General features: G+C 44.1%; 1 protein-coding gene and 1 pseudogene across 4 annotated transcripts in view; both read right to left on the bottom strand.

Moving 5' to 3' along the window:
- The window catches only part of DENND5B (DENN domain containing 5B), a 195,499-nt gene extending 192,258 nt beyond the window's left edge, over positions 1-3,241 (bottom strand). Inside the window, exon 1 of one of the 4 annotated variants that reach the window (XM_032855132.1) lies at positions 2,824-3,241. In XM_032855132.1, coding sequence (XP_032711023.1) covers positions 2,824-2,950 — 127 coding nt within the window. In that variant the 5' untranslated portion in view covers positions 2,951-3,241. The remainder of the gene's footprint in view (positions 1-2,823) is intronic. The other 3 variants (XM_032855133.1, XM_032855134.1, XM_032855136.1) reach the window with 3 other exon arrangements.
- Positions 3,242-10,013: 6,772 nt separating this feature from the next.
- LOC116866453 lies at positions 10,014-10,139 on the bottom strand (annotated as a pseudogene).
- Positions 10,140-12,779: the final 2,640 nt, after the last annotated feature.

The raw sequence follows: 12,779 nt of genomic DNA, 5'->3' as shown, positions 1-12,779 counted from the left end.
TCCAGCTTCTCACCACTTCACTGCTACTGCTTTGGTCTAAGCCAGGAACACCTCCCACCTCACATACCAAAAAAGAACCTCCTCCTAACTGGTCTGCTTCTAACCTTGCCCCTAACAGTCTAATCAACAAGGCAGCCCAGCAATCCTTTTAGAGAGTACATCAAGTCTCATTGCACTGCTCGAAACCTTACAGTAGCTTCCCACTTTAGAGTAAAAGCTCAACAATTATCTATCAGGCCCTACACAATCTTCCCTCCCCTTTCTCTATGCTCCTATCTACTACTTTTCTCCTTCCTCAGCTCCAACTACCTTGGCCTCCTTACTGTTACCTGCACAAACTAGGCACTCTTGAAACTCAGTCTCCCTGCGCACTGTATCCCCTGCCTGCAATGATGTTCCCCAAGACAATCCACATGGCTTGCTTCCTCACCTCCATCAAGGTTCTAGTCTAAGGTCTCCTTTTCTGTGAAGCCTTCCCTAGCCATCTCATTTAAAATCTGCAACCCCACCATCCCACCATTCTTTCAGCACTACCCCAGTCTCATTTCCCTGCTTTATTTTCCTTCATAGCACTTACTGACATGAAACAAACTATGTGTTTTCATTTTGTTCACTCTAAAATGTAAGCACTATGATGGCAGGGATTTTTGACTGCTTTGTTCACAGCTGTCCCCAGTGCCTGGAATATAATCTACACCTTAAGGTTTTCAAAACTATTTGTTGAATGAATCACTGATACTTAAATATCATCAGACAAAAATATCATTTCAAAACACCCAATTATAAGCAGAACTCTCAAGCATCCACACTCATGCTCAGTGTTCCAAAAGGAGAAGCCAGTTAGTGTTTAAAAAATGAATTCGAAATTAATTTTTTACTGCTTACTTTTGCTAAAGCCATCTGCACTTGCCTTAAGAGTCCTAGGCCACACCTACCGGTGTTGTTTTAGTTTTACTAAGCATACAGACTTCAAATAGAAAAAAATACAGGCTTTTTCCTTTCATCAGTCACTACTGACAAAAGGCCTCAAAGTGACCCCTCACTACAAATGATTAGGATGTTCAGGGGAGAAAGGACTCTAGAAAAATAAAAATAATCCCTTCAATCCCCAAAGAGGCATCTCTCCAGATCTCTCCGAAGACATGTTTTCTAACTTCATATCCCTTAACAAAGTGATTTTTTTTTTTAAGATTTAATTTATTTATTTGAGAGAGAGAGAGACCACAAGTAGGCAGAGAGGCAGGCAGAGAGAGAGGGGGAAGCAGGCTCCCTGCTGAGCACAGAGCCCGACGTCCAGCTCTATCCCAGGACCCCGAGATCATGACCTGAGCCAAAGGCTTAACCCACTGAGCCACCCAGGCACCAGAACAAAGCGATTCTTAATATGTACAGGAAATCTTAACTGAAGAAATAACATGACTATATAACTTCACATGCAGAAAAATCTGGTACTCATCCTTCTTTTCTAAAAACCTTTAACTAAAACTAGACTTACAATTTTTGTTGAAAATGTTCTGCTGTGAACCTGGCTTAAAAAGATACTTGCTTAGCAAAGACACGGGTGGATCAGTACTGTATCTTACAGTCGAACACATTTTTTTCTATTGTTTATTATTTAACACATCGTTCCCAGTCCCCTCTATTACCCCCCAAAAGAGTAAAAGAGAAAACAAAAATACACATTGGTGCAAGCAATCAGGCATGCTATGTCCAAAGCAAGCTGTTCTGGAAAGCTATGACCTAAGTGTTCAACACTGACACAAATAAAGTTCAGGCGATAGATGTCACTTGTCTCATCCATTAACAACAACAACAAAAATAAAGATTCAGATCCCAAGAAGGTAAGCAGAAAGAAAGAGGCGTGAATAAATGAAATCGGTCGTTTCTCCCCGGCCTCCTCCCGGCGCTGCGCACTCCGTACCGCCCTCCCCCGCCCCCCATCATCCTTCAACCGCCGGTTTTGCCAGCATCGGTTCCCAGCTCGGCCCTGCAGTGCGCCATCAAATGGGTGAAGAGGAGGGACAGGTGCCCCTCCAGGAAAAGCCTGACAGTAACACACGGTGCACTCAAGTGAGGGGAGAACGTCCAACAATTAAACTCAGAAACAGTGTAGGTAGTGCCAACAAAGCGTCGTGCCAAATCCCAAGCGATCAAAGGTCCTCCCTAGTCCCGTGACACCGTCAAATAGACAGGATTCCAAAAGGTGACGACCGTCATCGCCGAACGCGAGGCGGGAAGCGGCGCGGACCCGGAACAGTCAAGGATGAAGTCCGACCAGCCTCCAGCCTGCACTCGCCCTGCAGGCCGTCACCGCCGCGGTGGACACCACCCCCGCCGCCCAGCGGGGTCTGTCGCCGCCTCCCCCGAGGGGGCCAGAGCGCCGTGTCACGTGCCAGGGCTGGAACTTCGCAGTCGGGCGGGGAGGGGGGGGTGGGATGCAGCGGATCGCCGCAAGGCCGGGGAGTTAGCGCGCCCGGTGACTCACCGGACGCCTCCGCGTGCAGCTGCGGGCGAGAGGGACAGCGTGCCAGGTGGGGGCCGTGCCCTCGAGGCCGCCCCCGTCCCGGTTATTAATAACCCCGCGCCTGGGAGGCAAAAGCCTGAGGCGGGCGCCCTCAGCGGCGCGACGCCCGCGGGCTCAGCAGCGCACCCTGCACGCGGAATAAATAACAATGTCATTAAATCGCCGCCCGGGCGCCGGTCCGGATGGAGAGCGGGCGCCGCCGGGAGCCGACTTTGTCTAGAACCCGCCTCCCGCGCGTCCCCGCAGCGTTCCTCGCGTCCCTGAGGGGACCCCCCCGCGCCGCCGGGGCCCGGCCTTACCCGCCAGCTCGTCGGGCTCCAGCCCGCTGTCTGCGTCGATCCCGCACAGCACGAAGTAGTGCGCGAAGCGGCAGGCGGCCGGGGAGGAGCCCGAGCCCGGGCCGGGCGCCGCGCCGCTCCCGCTCATCCCGGCCGCGCTGCTCCTGCCGCCGCCGCCTCTCGGAAAGACTCGCCGCTACGCCTGCGGTCCCCGCGCGCCTGTCCTAGGGCGACACCGGCGCGCCCATGGCCGCGCAGCCGCCGCTCGTCACTGCAGCCTCGCTCCCCGCTCGGCGCCGGAGGAGCGGCCGCGAGCTCGCGCCCAGTCGGTCCCAATCCCGGTCCCGGGTGGGGGAGGGGCGCGCAGGGGGAGTGTCGGCGTGAGAGACTCGCGCCGCCGCAGCTGCTCTCGCGAACTGGAAGCCGCGGCGTCTGGCGCCCGCCGGTCAGCTGAGCGGCGCTCTGGCTGTGGGAGCGCTGGGAGGGCGGGGGCGCTGAGGACCAGCGCGTGGGATGGGAGGGGGCTGAAAGGAGGGCGCGCTCGCGAGGGGCGGGAGCGCGCTCTCCGGTCGTGTGCGCGCGCGCGCCCCGCGGGCTGCGAGGGAGCGCCTAGCGCAGGCAGGATTAGTGCTCGGCAGCCGGGGCCGCGGCGCTGGGGGCGGTGGCACACACGCCTTCTGGCCTCTGCCAGCCGAAAGGGTTAGCCGCGGTGCAGGATTCTGGCTTCCAAAGGAGATGCTACCTATTCTAATTAAAAACAAAACAAAAAAAAATGCAGCTTTGGAGAAGTCTGAGATCGTTTACCATCACGGCCTGGACCATCAACATCTTTTGAACCGTGACATGTGCAAATGCCTGTCTCGTTTTAAGATCTTAGTCCTTGAATCTTTCCCTCAGCCCTCACCCCCATCTACGAGCCATCCTTACTCAGTGAATTCGTGTCAACTCAATGACCACAAAGGGTTGAGACTTCTAAAAGGACAATTGCGTACCCCCCCCGAACCCCCCCTTTCTGTAATTTATCCTGACACTGTTCCGGTCAGTGTAAAGTAGCCAAGGCACTCCAGTTCCCCAGCTCTGTACTCGGTTGATATTATCAGCTCTCCCTACAGGTACAATTGGAGGCTGATAAGGCAACAGGAATTAGACCCTGAACTCTGCTCCTCACAAAGCCATGGCTTTCTTACCCTGCTCTTCCCTCTGAGATTCCATTCTACAGGAGTTCACCAACCAGGTTTTATTTCTTTGAAAGGTGAAAAACCGAATAGATCAATTTCCACATTGTCATGCCTTCAGCACCATTCCCTACTCATTTTGGATTTGGGTATAATGTGGGTGGGTGGGTAGGTGGGGGGCAAATACCACCGGTAGTCACACAAACCTCCCAGGCACATGGACTGAGAAACAAACTATTATTCTGACTGAATAATGTTCCTCCTGGAAGATAGGTATGCGTGCATACCATTATTTACTATACCTTCTATCCTTTCTCTCTTTCCTCAATTTTGAAATGTAAGAAGAATCAAGAAATCAGGGTGAAGGACAGCCTGGGTAATTGACCTTTTGCTCCTACTGCACCCTGCCCTCTTTCTTCAAAGCACTTGTAATGACTTTTTCTGCTAGTCTTAGCTGGATTGTAAGCTCCACAGAGCAGAAGTCATGCTCTGTGTCTCATTTCCAGTATCTAGCAGAATCCTGGTCCCACTGAGCCCTTCAGTTTATTTTTATTGAATGAAAGAAAGGTTATCCAGGTAATAAAAAGTTGTTGATGCTTCTAGGAAATATACAATCTTTAATATCTGTATTAATGAACATGAAAATATGCTAACTTGGTGTTGTACAAGTATTGTTTTTCCTCCTGTAGAGGGTACTGAAATACATACCACAATTTCACTGATAAGGAGGAGAGGGAGTGACTGGGATGAGTATGTGTTTCTCCTAACTATTTTTGGTGATTGCTTCTTACAAAATGTTTGTTAGATTCTAGACTAACAAACAAAGGAAAATGCATTTACCTCTGAATTAACCATGAGACATGTCATTTTTTGTTCACTTGTTCACTTGAAAAGCAACTGAGGGGTGCCTAGGTGGCTCAGTCTGCCTTTAACTCAAATCATGAACTCAGGGTTCTGGGATCGAGCCCCAAGTCAGGCTTCTCTGCTCAGTGGGGAGTTTGCCTTTCCCTCTACCTCTACCCCTGCTCCTGCTTGTGCTCTTGCCCTCCCCCACTTAAATAAATAAATAAAACCTTTAAAAAAAAAAGAAAACAATTGATTTATGAGTTTGTAAGCCCTACATTAATCTTAAGCTGAAAAAATTGAAAGAAACCCAAACAGAATACATTCAATTATGAGTATAAATCTCATCAAAATAGAAAAAAATCTCCAAAATCTTTCCTAAAGCTTCCAAGAGAATAGTTACACATTATAAAATAAAATACCTGGGTACATTCTTAATGATCACTTCAGAATGATGCTGTATAGGTATATTCTGCATTAAATTGCAGTGAAATAAAAGGATAATCAAGAATTAACTATATATCACCAATAAGCAACAGCTCATGACAAATAACTTATAGTACACTTCAGTATTACTTTAAATTTTCACTAAATAATGAGATCATGTCTCACTTTTTATTTGAGAGCTAGTCTTCTGCTAATTTCTTCTCATCTTCTAAACATTTCATATCTCACCTAATGAAATCTAATTGCTTTAACCGTATTTAGTTGGCATTATCATCAGGTGTCCAAGTGTGTTCATAAGGTCAATGTTTTCAGTTCGTTTATCAAGTTATTTGTTCCATAGCTGGGTGAATTAAAGCAAAAATAAAAACCAAAAAAAAAAAAAAAAGAATTAACTATATATCATCACATACATGTTTCCCTCTAAAATAATGACATAGAAATAATTTAGCTAAGCAAACAAAAAATGACTTGAAATAAATTGTCCAAAATATTTAAATTGTGTCAAGGAGGAGAGAGATCATATGCCTCTTCCCATGCTAAGACAACCCTTGTCAATACCATTCTTCACCTCCACCAGGCCACCCACACATACACAAAACCCAGAGCGAAGGAATTGCTAAAGTAACTTCGGATCCCCAGACATTCATTGGACCACACTTCACTAACAGTCAGATCACTATATGCCATTAGGTGAGCATTGCTCAGTCAAGGACTCATTCTTCAGCTTCCCTCAGACAGCAGACCCTAGAGAGGTTCAGCTACTCCAAGCTTAAATCATGCCCTCCATTTGAGGACTGAGTCCTTCAGAGGTAGCAAATCATTGCTCAGAAACTTAGAGCATTGCCTTCCATTCTGCTGTTGTTCCTCCTATGTTTGCTGCCCGAATTGAGAACATGCAGAGAAGGCAGTAATCCTAACTTTAACTTCTAAACAGCACAAAACATGCCAAATAATCACGATTCCAAAAAAAGAAAATCCTGAGGTACATTCTCTTCTGCCAGGGTTTTAGCTTTCTGGGAAAAATCTTATCACAACAAAAGTTTATTTGGAGAGTTGATTATCATATTCTGTCATCATAGTTTCAGGAAAAAAGGTTAATTTATGCCAATAAGAATTTGGTAGCAAAATAGCTGACTCACAGTTTTGCCTAAACTTGTTCCTACCTTTTACAATGAATCCAATATTAATAAGAGTCTCCTTTATGTAAGTTATTATGCTAATGCTTTAAGAATATGAAATTTAAAAAGACATGATCCCATCTCTTCAGGAGTTTATAGCCTAGTAGAAAGGCAAATATTTTTCGAAGATAATTAAAAGACCAAAAAGAGATAATAAAAAGTAAAATCTGGTATATTCCACATGACAAGTTCAAAAAGCAATATAGGATTTAGTGAGGAGAGATGTCAAATCTTCCTATGGAATTCAGTAAGATAGTATGAAAGTGATAACTTTCGGGAATGGACCTTTATAAGAGCAATAGGATTTCATGAGTTAGAGATGGGAGGAGAGATATTCCAGGCACAGAAGAAGTGACTGGGGTGAAAAGTGTGTAGAGGGAGATAAAAAAAGTCTGTAGAGGACAGTAATTCAGTTGCAGCCAGAGCAGAAAAGAGTCTTGAACAGCAGGCAAGTAGGGCTGACTCACCTTTTTATACTCTTTTCTCACTTGAGGGATTTGATGCCTGAATGCTAGCTTTGAGTAAGTTTGGCGCAAAATATTTGAGATTAGCTAAACCAGTCTTCTCATTTTACGCATAAAAATATCTAAGTCTCACAGAATTTTGGTGATTTACCCAAACACACATTGTTAGTGGCAGAACCAGGAGCAAAGCTTAAAAGATTGCATTGTAGTGAGCATTGTAGGATTTTTTTTTTAAAGATTTTATTTATTTATTTGACAGAGAGAGATCACAAGTAGGCAGAGATAAGGGGGAAGGAGCATTGTCAGATCAATCTTAAAGGCCTTCTCATTTTTAATATCTGTAAGTCTATGAAATCTCTTTATCTGAGTTGACTAATCTTTCTCCTATATGCTGCTTACTTCTTTTTAGTAATCCACTTTGGAATTTGATTATTATTTTTTCATTTTATGATGAAAAATTTTCAAATTAAAGACTAGAATACTGAACCTCTATATACCCATTACCTAGTTTTAATATTTTACATTGTGCCATTTGTGTTTCATCTATTTGTTTTTTTACTGAAGTATTTGAAAGTGAGGCATAATATTTGTTGACATTTTGATTATGCCTGTTTATCTGAAGTTTCATATGAATGTCTCCTTACTTTCTCAATGAAATCCCTAGACCTCCTTTTCTCTCTTTACCTCACATAACGTCAACATTAGTCTTCATTCATCATCTAGTCTTAGTCTCCTATTTTTTCCCCCAATAATACTCTCGTAGATTCCATTCTTTTCTCAGGACTCCCTCCTCCTTCTGAGAACCCCTTTCCTTCATTCTATCTAAATTGTTCTCTCAGGAGCTACAATGATATGATACAACTTCACACCTATTTCTCCCTCCTCTCTGTTCAGTTGACTGATCTAGAAGAAGGCTTGTGACCCAGGCTGAGCCAATGAGCCCTTTCCCATTGGTCTTGGACTTATGGCTCAAGAGTTGAGATGGTCTCTCTGCAGGTAGCCAACGATACAAGCTGAAGAGCTTAGGAGGTATCAGTAGTCACACTTCTAATATACAGAGAAAGAGTGAGAGGGAAGAATGAGGCTGATGGTCAGAACAGAGAGACAAGCAGAGCAAGCATCCTGTACTGTGATCATGAGTTTAACTTTTTTGCCTAAGCCAATTTAAATTGGAATTCTGACACTTGCAGCCAAAAGAGCACATATGTAAGTGTGATTTGAACGTTATCAATAGGAAGAATCAGGCAAAACCTTCAGGCTACCCCCTGCTAAAATGTATAAGACCACTCTAAACAGTCACCCCACCCAAATTGAAAAAACTTAAAGAGAAGCTGTAATTACTGTACTATGTTTTCAAGGTCTCTCTATGAATTTAAATACATAAACTTATAAAGACTAAGGGTACCTTATCTATTTATTGAAATGATAGCAAACTTATATTAAAAATACTATAAGCTTATTTTTTCCTCTTTTTTGGTAGATCATATTTTGTGACCAAAAATCTCAATATTACAATGTTTGCAGTGCATTTATCTGACAAAGAACTTCTATTCAGAATGTTTAAAGTATTCTTACAACTCAAAAGTAAGAAAAGGCCATTCTTCAAGTTGGAAAATATTTGAACAAACATTTCACAACAGAAAATATGCAAATGACCCATAAGCACAGGGAGAAAAGGCCCAACATCCCTATTTCAACATGTAGAGATGAAAAGAGTAACTAAATTACATCAGGGATGACAAAACCACAAAAAGATAGCGCTTCATATGCACTAGAATGGCTAAAATTTAAAAGACTGACAATACCAAGTGCAGGGAAAGATGTGGGTATTGTTAGTGGGTGTGCAAAATGCTGTGATGTGGTAGCTTCTTATCAAGTTAAACAAACACTTCTTATCAAGTTAAGCAAACAGTTAGCATATGTCCAGGAAAAATTCATTCCTATGGACTTCCCCCCAAAAATGAAAACATATGATCACAAAGGTTGGTTCTTACAAATGTCCATAGCAGCGTTATTCATATTAGTCCCAAACTAGAAAAAAAAACGTTGCTAAATATCAATTTATTATCTCTCAGGTTTGAATCCATCCCTCTTCACCCTGCTTTGTGATATTAGAGCAGGAACTTATAAGCATTTGTCCTCTGCCAACTGACAGCCTTTGTCAAACTGAGGGCACTAGAGGGACTCCACAAGAAATATATTGGCAGGAAGGCACTTAACTTCTGGTTTGTGGTTCCTTTTTTTCCATATTTTTATTTAGAACAGGTGCTAATGCTTGGTAGCACTCACCTCTGAGTCCTAGTTCTAGCCACAATCTCAGGTCCTGTTCTTTGCCTTCTCAGACTGCTATTACAGACCCGCTGCTGGCCACCTGTACCATCTTGTATCTGCAGCCCACCAAGGGGGGCAGCGCCAGCCCATGTCCCTTGGCAAGTTTCTTCACAACTGACAAGCAGGCTGTCCATTCTTATGATGGCCACACTCTTTTCAAAGAGGTCAGAATCAGGGATACCTGGGTGGCTCAGTCAGGTCCTGAGGACCTGACTCAATGCTCAGGTCATGATCCCAGGATCCCGGGATCCAATCCCACATCAGGCTTCTTGCTCAGTGGGGAGCCTGCTTCTCCCTCTGCCTGCCACTCCCCCTGCTTGTGTTCCCTCTCTCTCTAATAAATAAAATCTTAAAAAGGAAAAAAAAAAAAAAGAGGTCAGTATCAAAGCCTTGTGGGGGGCAAGGAATCCTTTTCTAAGTCCTTCTTTCCTCCTGAGTCTGCTCCCCTTCACCCTGCTTACTATTTCTAGTTCCTCTTGTACCCCTTTAAGTCATTAACAACCTTTTACTAGTTAACAATTATATTAAATTCCCCTGTTCAAATGAGTGGTTTCTGTCCTTTGTTTTCTTTTAAAGATTTTATTTATTTATTTGGCAGAAAGGGACAGAGAGAGAACAAGCAGGGCGAGTGGCAGGCAGAGGAAGAGGGAGAAACAGGCTCCCCGCTGAGCAGGGAGCCTGACGTGGGACTCTGATCAGGGGACCCTGAGATCATAACCTGAGCCGAAGGCAGACGCTTAACAACTGATCCTCCTAGGTGCCCTGGGTTCCTGTCTTTTGACAGAGGTACAACCCAGATGGCCATCATCAGATGACTGCGTAAGTGGATTGGTTTCAATTAGCAATAATCGCGCCTCGGATAAACCTCATTGGCTACGATACTGCCACTGCGCAAAGCTTGGATTGGTATACTTATTCCACGAGCTACTACTCATTAGTAGTAAAGAGGAATGAACTACTGACCTATGCAACCAGGCGATGACTGTCAGAAATATGCTGAACAAAATGCGCCACAGGCAGAAGAGTCCATGTGTATTAGTGCATTTATATGAAGTTCTAAAATGGCAGAAAGCAGATCAATGGCAGCCTGGGGCCAGAGGTTGGGTGGGATATGGAACTGACCACAAAAGAACACAAGGGAAGTTTCTGGAGTATGAAAAAATCCGGTATCTTGATTATGGTGGTCATGTCACAGGTACATACATTTGTCAAAACCTATTGAATTGTCCTCTCAAAATGGATACATTTTAATATATATAAATTATACTCCAATAAAATCTATTTAAAAAGAAAAAAAAAGCCAAAAGATGTGTGGTGATTTTTTTTTTTTAAGATTTTATTTATTTATTTGTCAGAGACAGAGGGAGAGAGAGTGAGCAAGCACAGGCAGACAGAGAGGCAGGCAGAGGCAGAGGGAGAAGCAGGCTCCCCGCCAAGCAAGGAGCCCGATGCAGGACTTGATCCCAGGACGCTGGGATCACGACCCGAGCCGAAGGAAGCCGCTTAACCAACTGAGCCACCCAGGCATCCCTGTGTGGTGATTTTTAATTGCATTCTATATTTCAAAACTTTGCAGTTCCAAAGTTTCAATTATTTTAGTTGATTGACGAGAACTGATTTAAATTCTTACAAAAGTCTTGTTCAAGTTTCATGTCCAGCTGGCATTTTTTGAGGTAGGTAGGTATGCTGGTGAAGGGGATGGCCTCCAGAGGCACACTGCCTGTCCTCAGATCTCACTTTTTCCTTACCTATAAGACAATTTGTTTAAGGTTACTAAGCTTTAATTTCCTTATTTATACGATAGGGATCAAAACAGGATTTGTATAGGGGTGCCTGGGTGGCTAAGTCATTGGGCATCTGCCTTCAGCTCAGGTCATGATCCCAGGGTCCTGCCTACTTGTGATCTCTCTCTCTCTCTCTGTCAAATAAATAAATAAAATCTTAAAAAAACAAAACAAAACAAAAAAACAGGGTTGGTATAAAGTTCAAAGGAGGTAATATGTATAGAGTGCTTAGTCTAGTTCCTGGTACACAGAAAATATAAAGTACATGGAACATATTGTTTCTATATGCCAAGCATTGAGGTAAATATTTTAACATACAATATCTCATTATTTGACTGTTAACAGGAGTTATTGCATCAGAAAACCAGTGTTTGGATATTATTGTAAATATTTGAAATTCTGTTCTTTCTTTCTTTCTTTCTTTCTTTCTTTCTTTCTTTTTCTTTTTTAAAAAGGGGAAGGGGTGGAGAGAAAGGCAGAGAGAGAGGCAGAGGGAGATTCTTTTTTTTGGGGGGGCAGCAAATGTGTTTTTTTTTAAATTTTTTTATTTTTAAATTAACATATAATGTATTATTAGCCCCAGGGGTACAGGTCTGTGAGTCACCAGGTTTACACACTTCACAGCACTCACCATAGCACATACCTTCCCTAATGTCCATAACCCCACCACCCTCCCCCTACCCCCCTGCCCCCCATGCCCCTCACCCCCGGCAACCCTCAGTTTGTTTTGTGAGATTAAGAGTCAGAGGGAGAATCTTAAGCAGGCTCCACACCCCCAGCCTGGAGCCCAACACAGGCTCCATCTCATAACCCTGAGATAATGACCTGAGCCAAAATCAAGAGTCAGACACTTAACTGACTGAACCACCCAGGCACCCATAAATATCTGAAAATTTTTTTTAAGATTTTATTTATTTATTTGACAGAGATCACAAGTAGGCAGAGAGGCAGGCAGAGAGAGAGAGGAGGAAGCAGGCTCCCTGCTGAGCAGAGAGCCTGATGCAGGGCTCAATCCCAGGACCCTGGAATCATGACCTGAGCCAAAGGCAGAGGCTTTAACCCCCTGAGCCACCCAGGTGCCCCTAAATATTTGAAATTCTTAATGAAAATCCTAGGTGGTCCAGTGGTTCTTAGGTGGCACCCCAGAATATAGCAGGGCATGACCAACTGTAGTCACACACAGCCAGTGGGGACATCAGACCCTAGACCTGGCCTCACTCAGTGATGTCCAATGAACAATGGAGAGCAAGGACACTCGGAGGACCCTGAGTCCCTGCTCAGATAACAGCAAACTTGGGATCCAAGGTGAGCCACACCTCTAGATGGTGTCTAGACAATAAACAAAAGGGGTCGTAAGATTTAGGTGTTGAAAAGGGGGGCAGAAGGGAGACTCCAATGCAGGTAGCATTCCAAAGTCTAGGCAAGAAGTGAGCCTCAAGAAGTCATATGAGTCACAGTCTCTAGAGTTGGACTAAGCAAGAAGTGAAGAGTGTATATGGGTTGAATCGTGTCTTCCCCAAAGATATGTCCAAGTCTTGATCCCTATTACTTGTGAATGCAACCTTATTTGGAGATAGGGTCATTGCTGGTATAATTAAGTTAAAGATCTCAAGATGAGGGCCTCTGGATTTAAGGTGGGTCCTTAACTGAATTCTGATGTCCTTAGAAGAGAAAGGAAGATGTAGGACATAGAGACACCTAAAGGGGGAGGCCATGTGAAGACAGAGGCAGAAGTTGAAGTGACATTGCCACCAG

The sequence above is a fragment of the Lontra canadensis genome, unplaced genomic scaffold, assembly GCF_010015895.1.
Source record: "Lontra canadensis isolate GAN:19392208 unplaced genomic scaffold, GSC_riverotter_1.0 scaffold9, whole genome shotgun sequence".
Classification (NCBI taxonomy): domain Eukaryota; kingdom Metazoa; phylum Chordata; class Mammalia; order Carnivora; family Mustelidae; genus Lontra; species Lontra canadensis.
Note: the sequence above shows the minus strand (reverse complement) of the source record. Positions and strands in the feature narration are given on the sequence as shown.